General features: G+C 39.4%; 1 protein-coding gene across 1 annotated transcript in view; it reads left to right on the top strand.

Moving 5' to 3' along the window:
- The window catches only part of LOC131148492 (magnesium transporter MRS2-11, chloroplastic), a 41,251-nt gene extending 24,109 nt beyond the window's left edge, over window positions 1-17,142 (top strand). Inside the window, exons 10-14 of the mRNA XM_058098203.1 lie at window positions 14,008-14,088; window positions 15,553-15,635; window positions 16,148-16,191; window positions 16,314-16,433; window positions 16,777-17,142. Coding sequence (XP_057954186.1) covers window positions 14,008-14,088; window positions 15,553-15,635; window positions 16,148-16,191; window positions 16,314-16,409 — 304 coding nt within the window. The 3' untranslated portion in view covers window positions 16,410-16,433; window positions 16,777-17,142. The remainder of the gene's footprint in view (window positions 1-14,007; window positions 14,089-15,552; window positions 15,636-16,147; window positions 16,192-16,313; window positions 16,434-16,776) is intronic.
- The last annotated feature ends 16 nt before the right edge of the window (window positions 17,143-17,158 follow it).

The raw sequence follows: 17,158 nt of genomic DNA, 5'->3' as shown, positions 1-17,158 counted from the left end.
ATTACATAGTTCTCAAGCTTGCCTCCTCAGAGTAGTAGAGTCCCTTATATGCCTTAGCAGTGCCAATCGTCTTCCCCGATGATAGGTCCTGAAAAACACAATGAGATGAAACAAATTTAGCAGAACAATTTGAGTCTTTTGTTAATTGGTTGATGGATAACAGGTTGCAAGATAACTTGGGAACATGTAGGACAGATTTTAAATTTACAGAGTTAGATATGTGAATACTTCCTTTACTGGCAACTGGTGAGAGGGAGTCATCTGCAATTTTTACTATCAAATTCCCAACATATGGTGAGTAGGATGAAAACAATTGATAAGAACCAGTCATATGATTAGATGCACCCGAGTCAATTATCCATGGAGATTTGTAACAGGATGTAGTATTTAAGGCTGACAAATAATTACCTCAGTGAGCCAGGGAACCAGAGGAAGACTGACCCGATATTTGAATTGACGAAATCATTTTATATAGCTGATCTAACGTCTCAGGACTGAATGCACTACTTGGGGAGGTATTATTGGTTTTTTCTCCTTGTAATTTTTCAGTTGACCCGTCAGTGCTCACCTGGTACCCACGATTTTTGGGTATTGTCTTGGCTTCCAATCTGCCGATTTTCCATGAATCTACCAGCAGGTATCTTTCGAATGGCCTGTTTTGCGGCAATGTTCACACCATAATTTACCTTTTTGTGGTCGTTGACTAGATCCCCCTGGGCCTTTTGATACAAGGACTGAGACATCAGGCTCATTAGTGTTCCCATTTGAATTTGGGACGGATATGGATAGGTCCAGCCCGACCCGGTCACCTTGGGCCTCAGCATCACACACCTCCTACTCTCCTCCCTCCTAACTTTTGCAAAGACCTCTCGGGTTAAAGGAAGAGGTCGCCGACCAAGGATGCGTCCCCTCACGTCGTCCAGATCTCGGTTGAGGCTGGCAAGAAACTCGAAGACCCTTTCGTTTTCGAGCCTCCTTCGGTATTGTGTGCTGTCTCCAGAGCACTCCCACTCCTCGTCGATGCTCAGGTCGAGCTCCTGCCAGAGATGGGTCATCTCCATGAAATATTCCGTGACTTCCCTATCACCTTGCCTCATCTACCACAATTGAGATTTGATGTCAAAGATTTGTGAATAGCTCTCAACATCGGAGTAGGTTTCGCGAACGGCGTCCCAGACATCCTTCGCCGTGGGTAAGAACAAGTATATTTGACCAATCGCTGGCTTCATCGAGTTAACGAGCCAAGCAGTGACCATGGAGTTTTCGGATCTCCATGTTTGCAAGGTGACGACATCAGTAGGGTCGGGTTTCCTCCTTTCTCCAGTAAGGTAACCTACTTTCCCTTTTCCTTCAATCACCAACTTTATGGATTGAGCCCATTCTCGAAAGTTTTTCCCATTCAATTTCTCCACTGAGAGTGGAAAGGTTGCATTGTCTAGCCCTTTCAAACCCCCAGCGGGCGTAACCTCGGAATCCCTGTCGGATTTTCCAAATGAGGTTGCCCCTTTGCTGGTGCTGCTGGCCATTGTTAGCTAAGGTTGAGAAACAGTCCTGAGTAGTTAGATCATCTGTATAAAATGATTTCGTCGATTCAAACATCGGGTCAGTCTTCCTCTAGTTCCCTGGTTTACCGAGGTAATTATTTGTCAACCTTAAATACTACATCCTGTTACAAATCTCCATGGATAATTGGCTCTGGTGCATCTAATCATATGACTGGTTCTTATCAATTGTTTTCATCCTACTCACCATATGTTGGGAATTTGATAGTAAAAATTGCAGATGGCTCCCTCTCACCAGTTGCCGGTAAAGGAAGTATTCGCATATCTGACTCTGTAACTTTAAAATTTGTCCTACATGTTTCCAAGTTATCTTGCAACTTGTTATCCATCAGCCAGTTAACAAAAGACTCAAATTGTTCTGCTAAATTTGTTTCATCTCATTGTGTTTTTCAGGACCTGTCATCGGGGAAGACGATTGGCACTGCTAAGGCAAATGGGGGACTCTACTACTTTGAGGAGACAAGCTTGAGTGAACTATGTAATACTGCAATTTGTGATTATGCATCTATTTCTAGAGATAGTGAACTTTTGTTATGACATTCAAGGATGGGGTCATCCCAATTTCCAATATTTAAAGCGTTTGTTTCCTTCTATTTGTTCAAATAAAATGTCTTCTAAGTTTCAATGTGGAGGGTGTGAGCTTGCAAAACACCGCTGTACTTCTTTCCCATCATCCATATACAAACCATCTTGCCCATTTACTATGATTCACAGTGATTTGTGGGGTCCCTCACGTTCCCTCAATCGCACCAGTACAAAATGGTTCGTTACTTTTATTGATGACTATACTCGTCTTTGCTAGGTTTACTTGCTGAAAGACAAAACTGAAGTCCGCTCCATTTTCATCAGTTTTCATTCCATGATTCATACACAGTTCTAGACTCATATTCAAATTTTACGTACTGATAATGGTATGGAATATTTTAATACTATTCTGGGAACTTATCTTCAAGAAAATGAGATTGTACATCAGATTTCTTGTGTGGATACCCCTCAACAAAATGGGGTTGCTGAACGAAAAAATAGTCATATACTTGAAGTAGCCCCGGACATTAATGTTCACTACCAACATGAAAAACTATTTTTGGGGAGATGTCATCTTAACAGTTACACATCTCATTAATCAAATGTCGAGTCGAGTACTTTCCTTTGCCACCCCTCTTCAAAAATTCCAGGAACACTTTCCTACCTCTCGACTCCCCTCCAGTCTCCCGTTGAAAATCTTTGGTTGTACTACTTTTGTTCTTGTTCATGCACACCATCGGGATAAATTGGATCCCCGTGCCATTAAATGTGTCTTCCTTGGTTATTACCCTACTCAGAAAGGCTACAAATGCTATGATCCTGTCTCAAAAAGGTTGTTTGTTAGTCTTGATGTTACTTTCTTAGAAACCATTCCTTATTTCCCAAAGCCCTCTCTTTAGGGGGGGAAATGGAGTGAAGATTGGTTCTTTGACTTCTTTACTACTGACTCCGCGTCATCTGAACCCGTACCACCTATTGAGCCTCCCATTGCTTCATTTCCTGATCCATCTATCGATCCTTCCATTGCATCACTTCCAGACCTGCCAAACACAATAGAACACTTAACCTTAGGGGGAGATACAGGAAAGCAAAACAACGCAGACATACTTGTTTACTCAAGAAAGCCAAACACAAAGAGTAGGGAGAATCTCATACTTGAGGCATCAAGAGAGTTGGAGCCAGTGATGGCTTCGAATAACCATGAGTCCACGCCTAATCCTGATCTGGTAATTGAGCTTTCTTCTGATAATCCTGTACCTGATGATATCAATTTACCTATTGCAATCAAAAAACAAACTAGGTCATGTACTCAATACCCCTAGTCTAAATACATGTCTTATAAAAGCTTGTCTACAGGATATCATGCTTTTGTCTCTAACCTTGATAGGATGAGAATTCCAAAGAACATTCAGGAAGCTCTAGAAATACCTAAATGGAGAGAGGCAGTCGTGGAGGAAATGCGAGCCCTAGAAAAATATGGAACTTGGGAGTTGATAAATTTGCCGAAAGGGAAGAAGCCAGTGGGTTGTAAATGGGTCTTCACAGTGAAATATAAATTTGATGGGACAGTTGAAAGATATAAAGCTCGACTTGTTGCAAAAGGATTTACACAGACTTATGGCATTGACTATACAGAGACATTTTCACCAGTGGCAAACTTAAATACAGTTCGGGTCCTCTTGTCCTTGGCAGCCAACCCAGATTGGCCACTACAATAGCTTGATATTAAGAATGCATTTTTAAATGGCAAGTTAGAAGAAGAAGTATACATGACTATACCACCAGGATTCAGTGGGAAACGTGAAGAAAACAGAGTGTGTAAACTCAAGAAGTCCTTGTATGGACTCAAACAATCTCCTAGAGTATGGTTCGACAGATTTGCAAAAGTAATGAAGAATCAAGGTTATCGACAAGGGCAATCAAATCACACCCTGTTCTTCCAATAGTCTAAAAGAGGTAAGAGAACAATTCTAATAGTATATGTTGATGATATAATCTTTACTGGTGATGATACAGTAAAGATGGAGAGATTGAAGAAAGTTCTGGCTGCTGAATTTGAAGTTAAAGACTTGAGACAAATGTGGTATTTTTAGGGCATGGAAGTTGCGAGAACGAGAAAGGGAATTAGTGTTTCTTAGCGAAAGTATGTTACTGATCTCCTAATTGAAACTGGCATGCTTGGATGCAAACCCAGCGAAACCCTGATTGAAGCAGTAAAGAGGGTTAAAGACTGTGGAATACCAATTGAAAAAGAAAGGTATCAGAAATTGGTTGGCAAGCTAATCTACCTAACTAATCTACTTATCACATACTAGACTAGATATTGCATTTGCAGTCAGTGTAGTAAGCCAACACATGCATTCACCAAAAGAATCCCACTTAGATGCCGTGTACAAGATCCTTCAATATCTCAAGGGATCCCCGGGAAGAGGACTCTTCTTTAAGAAATGTAAAAGCAAGGAAGTAGAGATCTTTATAGATGCAGATTGGGCAAGATCAGTGGAAGATAGAAGGTCCACCACAAGTTATTGCACATTCATCTAGTGAAATCTGGTAACTTGGCGAAGCAAGAAACAGAATGTAGTGGCTCGTAGTAGTGCTGAAGTTGAATTTAGGGCAGTTGCTCAAGAGATATGTGAAGGATTGTGGTTACGAAAACTCTTGGAAGAGTTATAGGTCCCGGTGAAATTTCCTATCAAACTCTATTGTGACAATAAGGCTCCTATCAGCATCTCTCTCAATCCAGTTCAACATGATAGGACTAAGCATGTGGAAGTGGATAGACACTTTATCAAAGAGAAAATTGAAGAAGGAATTATCTATATGACTTATGTACCTACTAAGGAACAAACTGAAGATATCTTCACTAAAGGGTTGGGACGACAGAACTTTGATGATCTCATTAGCAAGTTGGAGATGATTAATATTTATGATCCAACTTGAGGGGGAGTGTTAAAATCCCAAGTATCATTGTAAATAATAAACAAATTAGGAAAGTGGGTAAATGTGGGGGATTTGATATTATTCGGTAAGGGGACTGTTTCCTTGTTTAGAATGGGTGATTGGACTATATAAGATTGGGATGTACATATGAAAAAATTAATTCAATGTATTTCAAGGCTTCCGCTTACATGGTATCAGAGCTGGGTTACCAAGAGGTCCTGGGTTCTAATCTTGTTGCCCGCAATTTAAAAAAAATATTGCATTCCTTATTATGGGTACTATTTATCATGTGTTTATCTCTCCACGTGTTGTCGGGCTACACGTGCAGGGGAGTGTTAAAACTTGATATACATTGTTGATCCACAACCTAACAGTTTAAGCTTTTAGGTAAAGTGGTAATCTAGTAGATGACTATTGAAATCAGTGAGCTTATGAAGTTCCCAATCTTCCACATTTCTATGTATTCTAGAAAGTGCTGATTAATGCAAGTGTCTCTATCACAAGCTATGTTGTAGATGGCTGGAAATTAGACACTGAGAGCCTTTGGATAAATTCACCCATCATGCCAAAAATAGATGTTGTCTCCATCCCCCACCAGAAATCTATAAAAGGAGAAAAAATCATTCCAACCTTTCCTAATGTATTCCCACAGCACTGTGCCATATGGTTCTCTACGAGCTTAGGAGGTCCACCCATTGTGCTTATGCCCATATTTCATTGTTACGATTTTCTACCAAAGGTGATCCTTCTCAATCATGAGTCTCCAAAACCATTTTCCAAGAAGGGCTTTATTGAAGATGCGAAGTAGCTTTGAACCCAAGCCTCCTAAACTAATTTGCTGTTTCACCAGGCCCCATTTGACTAGGTGAAATTTGAAGCCCCCAAGTTCCCCCAAAAGAACCTCCTTTGAATCCCTTCTAGTATTTTGACAACAGAAATTGGGAGTGGAAGGCGAGACATGAAATAAGCTGGAAGGTTTGTCAAGGTGCTTTTAATGAGGGCGAGTCTCCCTCCTTTTGTTAAGAAGGTCCTTTTCCATCCTAGTAGCTTTTTCTCAAACTTCTTAATGATGGGGTCCCAAACTCTTTTATCTTTACATTTGGATCCAAGAGGTAACCTGAGGTAGTTGATAGGGAAGGATCCTAATTTGGACCCCATAAGACCCAAACGAGAGATCTTCCTCAATTGACATTGATTAGAATGATTTCACTTTTTTCGATATTGACTTTCAAATCTGAAATGGCCTCGAATGCTACTAAAATGCAATAAAGGTTTAGAATGCATAGAGGGTCGCCCTTATAGAAAATGGTGTCATCTGCAAATAAAAGTTAAGAGACCTCCAAAGATCTTCCATTGTTGCCAACTCTAAGGCCTTTTAAGGAGTCTTCTGCCAATGGCTTTTTCCAAGATGAGGCTCAGCACCTCCATAATAAAGAGGGATATGAAGGATCCCCTTGTCTCAAACCTATGGAGGAGCCAAAGAAGTCAGAGTTGCACACCCATCTACGAGCACTAAGAAGCTTGGAGTACTTATGCGATGGGCGATCCAAATCCCGCTACACCATTGCTTATTGAATCTAAGAAGAAAATAAAGAAATTTCTAGTTGACATTATCAAAAGCCTTCTCCATATCAAGTTTACACACCACAACACTCTCCTTCCTCTTTGATAGGTATCCACTATCCACCACCTCATTAGCAATGAGGGATGCATCCACGATCCGTCTTCTTGCTACAAAGGCATGTTGGTGATGTCCGATAACTTTCGGAATGGCTATTTTGATCCTTTGAGCAAGGGCTTTAGCAAGAATCTTATACATACTCCCCACCAGGCTAATTGGACAAAAGTCCTTAATGTTAAAAGCCCCAAATTTATTCGGAATCAAGTAAGGAATGTGGCATTAATGTTGCGCACAAATTTACCTAACTAAAGAAGTCCTTAAAAGTGTCAATAAGGTCCTGTTTGAGAGTGTCCCAATTAGGCTGAAAAAGGATTAAGAGAGACCATCAGAGCCGGATGCTTTTGTCACCATTGCAACTCTGATAGCTTGGAGGATTTCAGCTTCTTCAAAGGGTCTCTTTAGCTACTACATATAGAAGGGGCTAAGCAATTTAAAATTAATTCCATCCACAAGTCCAATTTTCGTTTTCAGAATAAAGGGCTTTGTAAAACTCACAAATGCATCTTTTGTTTTGTCGTACGATGTTGAAGCATTGGATCTATATAATAAAAATGAAATCACTCTAATACTACTTATTAGTCCAGAAGTATGATTACTAAAAAATAAATAAATAATGGAATAGAATGCAAAATCTAAGAGGTCCAAGATTTACTTGGTTCAGTTTATAGCTTACGTTCGGTGGCGAAGATGGCAAGAGATTCTCTATTAAAAGAGTGCAAATACAAAAGCATGAAAAATGCTGCACTCAAGAAAGACCCCAAAAAAAAAACCCATAAATACGCCCGCTCAAATTCTCTCCTCAAATCAAGGAGGCAAATTAACTCCCCCTCAAATCAAGGGGCAAATTAACTCCCTTTTAGGTCCTTCTCTTTGCCTTTTTTCTCATCTCCTTGAACAAGGGGAAAACTTCTATTTATTATCATGGGTGTAAAATGTTAACTAAGCATGGAGAAAAAAATGAGAGCCTTCACATGGGGCTGGCTCATCATAACATTAACAAATTACTTCTTGCATCCAAATAAAAAAATTAATACTTTTTTGTAAGAAAATTATCTACCAAAATATATTTATATGGTTCATCTGGTGGAGATGGTGAATGGTCCTGCAAAAATATAGATGCATTACTCATCAACTTGTTAATAATAATTATTTGCATTATATTAGGGTATAATTATTTGCATTATCTCAGGGTCGAATAGTCTTTTTCCCTTTTATTCTTGTAAGCTATATAAGCCATATTTATCTCTTGTAGAACCCTAATTTATTCAATGAAAGCCTTTTTTTTTCCGCCAATCTTTTGCTCCTCTTTGATTCTAACATGGTATCAGAGCAAGTTAAACTCGTTGGGGGAGCAGGTTAAACTCGTTGGGCTGCTGCGGGATTCATTGAGTCACCGCCACTGAGTTAGGTCGTCGTTGGTCATCATGGCTAGAAGTCGTTGGGTCGTTGTCATCATTGTGCCACCGTCGACGATATGGGGGTTTTCCGTTTGGAACGACAACAAAACAATATGAGTAGTAGGTGCTGTCTTTGGTGCACTTGTTTGGAACGACGACCAACTTCTCTGCTTGGAACGACGGCGTCGAAGGCGAGTTTTTGGCAGTTCCAAATTTGTGGATTTTTTTGTTTGGGGGATCTCTAGGCGATCGTCGGGCCTGAAGTTGCAGGTGCTCTCTTCGGCGCCTGCTGGTGGTTCTGGGTTGATGTCGTCGTCGGCTGGTGGTTTTGGGTTGATGTCGTCTACTCTCCTTACAAAGAAGGCGAGTGGAGGTTGAAGCTTTGGCTTGTGTCTTCTGATTGTTTTTGATTATTTTTTGATTTGGGGGAGTGATATAGTTTGTATTGATTGATTGGTGTTAGGAGAGAATTTTTGTGCACTTGATCACCGTGGTTTTTTTTTTTTTTTTTGCCAGCTTTGTTGCATTAGACATAGCTTCATCGTTTTGATGTGAACCCACAATCGGATGCTTGAAATTTTGAGAAATTGATGTTTTGCGCGTTAAATATTTGGGGTTAGTGTTCTTATTTGATGCCATTGTGGTTGAGGATATTGTAGTTACCTTGTGAATTTTTAATTCTAACAAATTGTAGTTGGTTATATACAATCTTGGGTACATTTGTTGTTGTTCGTCATGGCTAGTGAACAGGATGATTCTCTACAATCTATTAGTGTGCAGTTGGATGGCAAAAATTATTCTTATTGGAGTTATGTGATGAAAAATTTCTTGAAGGGTAAGAAGATGTGGAGTTAATGTCTCGGGTCTGGCTCGTAAATCTGTGGAAGGGGTTGATAAATATGAGGACTTATTGGATGCATAGGGTACTCATAACTCTAAAGTTATTACTTGGATCAATAATTCTGTTGATAGTCATATGGGATTCAATTGGCGAAATATGAAACTGCTAAGGAGGTTTGGGACCATTTAGCAAGATTGTATGTTTAGTCTAACTTTGCTATTGAGTATCGATTGGAGATGGATATTTGAGCACTTGCATAAAAAGATAGAAGTGTTTAGGATTTTTATTCGGCTATAACTGATCTTTGGGATCAATTGGCTCTCACAGAATCTATGGAATTACAGAAGTTTGCTCTATATATTGCTCGTAAAGAAGAGCAACGATTGGTCCAATTCCTAATGGCTCTCCATGATGATTTCGAGGGCATTCGCGGATCGATTTTACATCGCATTCCACTGGCTTCAATTGATTCAGTGGTCGGTGAGTTGTTGGCAGAGGAGACTCGTCTCAAATCTCAGACTGGAAAGGAACATATCCCCCATCTGCATTTGTTTTGGTTGTTCCTCCCAAACCACCTTCCTTTAGTCAGAATTGATCTTTGCCTTGCCCAAACAATGAGTGCAACTTCTGTAAGGAGAAGGGACATTGGAAGGCTTAGTGTCCAAAATTGTTGAATAAGACTCAAACTTAACAGTAGTGGCGAAATGGAGGAAAGCCATCTCAATGTTTAGGTGGGCCCAATGCCCCAGCAGCTGTTGCTCCTTCATTGGATAATTCAGGGAATGATTCCTCATTTGATCCTCATAGGAGTGCCCTTGCAGAACAGTTCCAGTAGTTTCTTGCTTCACAACCATATGCCATATGCACTCCATCTGTAGTAAGTTTGTCATCGTCTATTCCCTTAGGTATATCCTTTTCTTTGTGGGTTTTATATTCTAGTGCATCTCATCATATGTCCCCTAATTTCTTTTCATTTGCATTTATACATCCATCATGTTCTTCAAATTTTGTGCTAACTGCTGATGGCACTCCTATGGCTTTAAAGGGTGTTGGTTCCATTCTTACTCATAATCTCTCACTTTCAGATGTTTATTGCATTCGTATCCTAACCATGAGTCTTGTCTCTGTTGGTCGATTGTGTGATGTTGGTTATTCTGTTAATTTTTCCTCTACTTCTTGTTATGTGCAGGATCCTCAATCCAAGAAGCTGATTGGGATAGGCCGTAGAGAGGGTGGCATATATGTTTTGGATGAGCTGGGTGTTCTGGATCATGTGGTAGCATCGAGAGTAGACCTCTCCTCATTCCGCTTGGATTCCTTATCGTCTGTTTTTATATTTGTGGCATTCTAGACTTGGTTGTGTCGGCCTCTCGTTTAAAATTTTTGGTATCTAGTGGTGTTTTGGGTGACTTACAGATACATGATATTTCTGATTGTCGTAGTTGCAAATTGGCAAAGTTTTCTGCATTACCTTTTACTCACAACATGTCTAAGTCTATTGCACCTTTTGATTTAATTCACTCTGATGTGTGGGGTCCTACCCCTGTTGACACAAAAGGGGGGTCTAGATACTATGTTTCTTTTATTGATGATTATACTCAGTATTGTTGGGTCTATTTAATAAAACGTCAATCTAATTTCATTCATATCTATACTGCCTTCCGATCATTTGTTCGTACTCAACACTTTGCTATCGTTAAGTGTTTTCGTTTCGATTTGGGTTGGGAGTATACTTCTAAGGCATTTTCTGAGTTGCTCATCTCTGATGGTACTGTTCATCAATCTTCTTGTACTGATACTCCTCAACAAAATGGTGTTGCCAAAAGAAAACATTGCCATATTATTGAAATAGCTCGTTCTCTTCTCTTATCTGCTAAGATTCCTAGTGAATTCTGGGGGGAAGCGGTTCTTACCGCGGTACACTTGATTAATAGAATCCCCACATCTCACAACTCTGGTCTCTCCCCTTGGGAAAAATTATATGCCCCCCCCCCCCCCCTTGATTACTCCTCTCTAAAAGTCTTTGGTTGCCTATGTTTTGTGCTTCATGCCATTGTTAAGCGTGCTAAATTATTGCCACGTTCTGCCATGTGTGTCTTCCTTGGTTATGGAGAGGGACAAAAGGGTTATAGGTGTTTTGATCCTATTGCTCAAAAACTATATGTCTCTTGTCATGTTGTCTTCCTTGAACACATTCCTTTCTTTACCATTCCTACTAGCTCTCCTCATATGGCACAGTAAGACCTTATTTGTATTGACCCTTTCTCTGATGATGAAAATGGTGGCGATGGTGGTGGTGATGATGATGCAAATGGTGGTGATAATGATTTCCCTCTTGCAGTCCCCCAAGAATCTCATGTGCTTATGGATTCTCATCAGTCTCGCTATCCCAAGCATACTCGTAAGTCCACTCAGTTACCAAATTTTGCTTATTCTTGTTATTTTGGTTCTTTCACTTCCTTTTTAGCATCTATTCACCCATTTTGTGAGCCTACCTCGTATAAGGAGGCTGCTTGTGATCCTCTTTGGCGGGCTATGGCTGAGGAACTTTCTGTGTTGCATAAAACTCATACTTGGGACTTGGTGTCGCTCTCTCCTGGTAAGAAATCGATTGGTTCTTGTTGGGTTTACAAGATCAAAATGAAGTCATATGGTTCTATTGAGTGATACAAAGCTCGTTTGGTTGCTAAGGGTTTTACCCAAGAGTATGGTATGGATTATGAAGAGACTTTTGCCCCGATTGCAAAGATGACAACTGTTCGTGCTCTTATTGTTGTAGCTTCTATTCGTTGGTGGGCTATTTCTCAGTTGGACATTAAAAATGCCTTCTTGAATGGGGATCTGAAGGAGGAAGTTTATATGGTACCTCCGTCTGGTGTCTCTCATAACCCAGGTGAGGTTTGCAAACTCAAGAAGGCTTTATATGGTCTCAAACAAGCCCCTCGAGCTTGGTTTGAGAAGTTTTCGATGGCTGTCACTTCTTTTGGCTTCTCTTCTAGTGCTCATGATTCAGCTTTATTTTTTAAACATACTTCTGCTGGCTGTATCATTCTTTCTTTGTATGTTGATGATATGATTATTACGGGTGATGATGTTGATGGTATTGTAGACTTGAAAAAGATGTTGGCTCAAGAGTTTGACATGAAGGATTTGGGACCACCCCGGTACTTCTTGGGAATTGAAGTAGCCTACTACCCCAAAGGTTACTTGCTCTCCTAATCGAAGTATATTGTAGATATTCTTGACTGCGCTCGTCTCATTGATAGTCAGACTGTTAATACTCCTCTTAAGGTTAATGCCCACTACACTCCCACTGATGGCATTCCCCTACCTGATCCCACCTTGTATCGTACTATTGCTTGTAGTTTGGTCTATCTGACTATTACTCGCCCAGGTTGTGCTTATCCTATCCAAATCGTGAGTTAGTTTGTTGCTTCACCTACATCTGTGCATTGGTCAGCTGTTTTGCGCATCTTGTGATATCTTCGAGGGACTCTCTATCAGAGTCTTTTATTCTCTTTGACCTCGTCGTTGAAGCTTTGTGCCTACTCTGATGCGGATTGGGCTACTGATCATATTGATCGAAAATCCACTACTGGCTTTTGCATATTTTTAGGTGACTCCCTTAAAAGCAAGAAGCAAGCAGTTGTTTCGCGCTCTTCCACTGAGGTTGAATATCGTGCGATGGCGTCTACCACGATTGAGATTGTGTGGTTATGTTGGTTGTTGGCTGATATGGGTGTTATATTTTCTGCTCCTACTCCTCTGTATTGTGACAATAGGAGTGCTATCCAGATTGCATGGAATTCGGTGTTTCATGAACGGACCAAACACATTGAAATTGATTGTCATGTCACTAGACACCACCTTCAGCAAGGGACTATTACTTTGCCCTTTGTTCCCTCCTCCATGCAGGTTGTTGACTTCTTTACGAAGTCTTACACCGTCCAGCACTTTCGTTTTTTGGTTGGCAAACTCTCAATGCTTCTTGCTACCACATCGTGAGTTTAAGGGGGGATGTTGATAATAATAATTATTTGCATTATATCAGGGTAGAATAGTCTTTTTCCCTTTTATTCTTGTAGGCTATATAAGCCATAGTTATCTCTTGTAGAACCCTAATTTATTCAATGAAAGCCGTTTCTTTTCCCTTTCTTTTGCTCCTCTTTGATTCTAATATATCATACTCTGCTCCCGGAGTATACGTTTGGTCAGACTTGGTAATGGATCTCTATACTCCAGCTGAACAATTTGAAATGATGGATATCTCTGAAAAATAGGCAAGTTTGACACTTAACTTGCTCCCAACATCTAGATGCAAGGCCAAGAAACATTCACATCTCAAGAACTTTAGTTGTGATTTTATCTTGTAGGAATAATCTGGATATTCTGGTCAAGATCAACTTGTTAGGTCTTTGTTGACTTGAAGTTTGTACATTGTTTCAGCTAATGACAGTAAAAAAACATGAAGCTTAATGAAATACAATCAAATAGGTTTAATTCTGTGAGACTTTTTATACTTTAATTAGGAAGAAAATATCATCTGCCACTCAAAATATGTTTTCAGTTTAGAGGAGAAGGGATCACTTAGTGGTAAGGGCTCATTGAATCTTACATTTGTGCAGGGTTCAAACCTCAAGGTGGCGCCTATCCAGTTACCTATCAACCAAAAAACAAAAGTGTTTTCAATTTAGCTGTTTGTTAGTGCATTAGGAGATCTTTAAGCTTGGGTTAGAAAAAATTGTGGAAACCACTTTCAAGAAACTTGCTGGGCTAGATAGCATTTTCTAGGTTGTTCTTTTTGATATATGAATCCATATGCACATCAAAAAATCTGTTTACGGATAACTTTCATGACTTTTTGTTAGGAGATTCATATTTAAGTTTTGTATTGCTGATTATGGTTCAACTCCAAAACTAGTTGGAGCTTCTAAGAAAGTTACATCTAATTGTTGCATTCAAAATTTTCTTGCCCTATGGACATCGAAATTGTGAATTCATTAGTGAAATTATTTTTTAATAACCAAGACTGACTTCAATGCTTTTTGATGTTTGCAGATGTGAATCTTGTCATGGTCAGGCAGAAAGGCTTCTTGATTCCGCGAAAGAAATGGAAGATTCCATTGCAGTCAATCTAAGGTTTGAGCAAGGTTCCTTTTATTTATATATATGTGTGTGTGTGTGTGTGTTTATATATATATATTTATATATTTTACATGCAGTCAGCAAAACAAAACAAAAGATAAGTTTGCCAACCACTCCCATTGATTTGGCGGGATAACAGTGAAGGAGGATTGACCTGAGAGTTGAATTAAATATTTTCAAGTACTGTTTGCTGCACTTTAGTAATACTATTCACAGTACAGCAGATCAAGTGCCATTCACGTGCACTGTAGCAGTGCTGTTCCCAAGGTTATTATTGGGTTATATTTATTTTACCTTGCGTCCAGTTCTAGGGGTATTTTGGGTCTTTGCTTTGTGTTACTTCTGGGGTTTTCTTTTGTTTTATCTGCTACGTAGTTTTGTATGGTCTAGATTAGTTTATTTCAACACCTGAGATCAGTTATTGTTAAGGTTAAGCGAACAAGAGTCCACTGTAAGCTTTGTATTTTGATCTTTTCTGCAGTTTTGAATGAAGAATTATCATAAACATTGCTTCAAATTGATTGCTGTGAAGTGCAAACCTTAGAAAGTCTGAGGCTTTCTTCTTCCTAAGAGTGATACCTATGACCTATAGCAGGGCTAATATTTATATGCATTATTATCTCTACCAAGTTGGCTCCAAACCAGATTTAAATCCCAAATTTCCTAGCCCCAGTTTGGTCTATTGGCCAATATCCTTAAAAAACCCCAACCAGAAATCAAGTTCCCTAATTTCCTTAGTCTTACAGTCACGTCAATTTTACTTCTTATTTATGATGCCATCAATTTTTGGTTCTTGTGTTTATTACAAATGATTTTGTAATTAATTAACATGAAATTTTATGCTATATTACACACTGAATTATCAAATCATCAAAATAGTTGCCAGGTTGCAACACATTTTACCTTCTTGTTCTTTCTTATAACATCAACAACCCTGTGGAACCTTCAGGTAGAACTGAAGAAGCTTAGTTTCTTTGTTTAGAATGAAGATAAGAGTTTGGGAAGCCTCCTTCCAAAGTCGTTATGGGAAACAATTTACTTCATTTCAAAAGGACTGCAGAACTGGCACCTGAATGCATGATTCCCTTGGCTAGGGGTGAACATGAGTAGGCACAAGGTGGGCTAATCACTGAATTTGGTACAAGGTAGTGGCCACAGCCCAAGACCAAACATAATTTTCCGAGGCTAATGGACCAAATCAAATTTGCATAAACAATCATCAGAATTAGTTTTAATGAGGCATTATCAATCAAGCCATGGTTCCCTTCCATTTCTGTTGTCCATTCAATGACCAGAATATACTAAACTAAATTAGAAAATTATCCGTGCCCAGTGTACCTAGATTATAGGATATCCTCTGAGATGTTGGGAGTTCAATTTTATCTTTAACAACTTTCTCTAATGTTCAGTGGCTAATCTTCAACCATAATCTTTATATGCTCAATTTTTCCTCTTCAGTTCAAGAAGGCTTGAGGTGAGCAGAGTAGAATTGCTTCTCCAGGTTGGAACATTTTGTGTTGCAGTTGGTGCTCTGGTTGCAGGTACTTTATCATAGACTAAATCAATCTTGAGTTCCCACTACTTGCTGGCTATTAGTTACTTATTGATTTCGAAGAATTGGGAGACATAAACATGAATTATTATGGAAAGTTGAAAGCGTGGCATTCCATGGAATCTTAAAATAGATCTGGCAACATCCGGTCTGCCATTTGGCGGTTGGCTGCAATTTTCTCTAATAGCCTCTTTCTATCTGTACAATAAAGTATTCTTGTAATTCTTGCGGGCCAAGCAAAAAACACTGCATACACCTCTTAGGCGCTTGCCTATACATTTCGATGACAGATGATGGAAGTCATTTCATATTGTTGTTGAAGTGATTCACTGTAAAGTGCTTCCCCGAGATGGAAGTTGGAATAAACACTGCAACTATAGTAGATGGCACTCTAGGTTTTCCCACAAGGTGGTACCACCTTCATAACTAACAAGGAAGTTGAGACTACTAACTAGTATCTTGCATAACCCATCTCAAGACATTTTAAATTCTAAATTACAGGTATATTTGGCATGAATTTGAGGTCCTATCTTGAAGAACATGTGGTATGTCAGTTACTAAGTACTTACATTCCTAGTAATCTACTTGCTTCCTATTCTCATTGGTGCGTGCATTTGGTTGTCAAATGGCTATGTTGATGTTACCATTTTTGCTTGGCTTCATGCAGTTTGCATTTTGGCTTACGACAGCTGGGATTATATTTGGCGCTGTTGTGGCTTTTTATCTTATGTACTCGTATCTTAGGACAAGGAGAATATTGTAATTGTAGGGAACAACTCAATTGAAGGTATGAGTCTATTTCATGTGTATTAAGTATTGATAGCAACCCTTCAAAAAATAAAAATAAAAATCCTTCTCCAGAATAATGATGATAATAATTGGTAGGAGCATTATTGAAGGGGAGCCTAAGCACAACAATGAAGTTGTTGCCACGTGACCTGACTAAATTATTGAAATTGAGCACATAGCCGTAAGTGTTAAGACACAGAAACAGCTTAATGAAGGTCCTTTCAACATACAAATTCCAACCAGCCAAGGGGTTCACAGCTCCTTGTCACCGGCTTGTGAGGGAGAGAAGTCAAACTTTTTACCGGTCATAGTAACCTAATGACTGCCTACTTCATTTTCAGGTGATGGTTTAATCAAGAGCATTCAGTTCGGAGTAACTTGCAGTGGTGAAGAGCAGATGTTGATTCAAGTGCTTAGCACAATATGATTTTACTGGCAAGCTGTATTTATTAATACTTGGCTCCTACGTGATTGCCGCATTAGTGATTGTTGAAGCCAATGGGCTTTCTGTTCCCATCAATTGCTCAAACTTAGAATGGTTTTAGCTGGTGGAAAGAGGGAGGTAGAACGTTCCCAAATTTACACTGGTTTTGTAGCTAGAAAGTTTACAGGGCAAGTGGAACATGTTTGCCCTTGAGATGGGACAGCATTGTGATGTTCTTTGAATAAATCTTTATAGAATAAATGTAGTAGAGGTGTTGGAGATAGTTTGTGTATACGCAA

The sequence above is a fragment of the Malania oleifera genome, chromosome 2 (assembly GCF_029873635.1).
Source record: "Malania oleifera isolate guangnan ecotype guangnan chromosome 2, ASM2987363v1, whole genome shotgun sequence".
Classification (NCBI taxonomy): Eukaryota; Viridiplantae; Streptophyta; class Magnoliopsida; order Santalales; family Ximeniaceae; genus Malania; species Malania oleifera.
The sequence above is the reverse complement of the archived record's forward strand: the minus strand, read 5'-3'. Positions and strand labels throughout refer to the sequence as shown.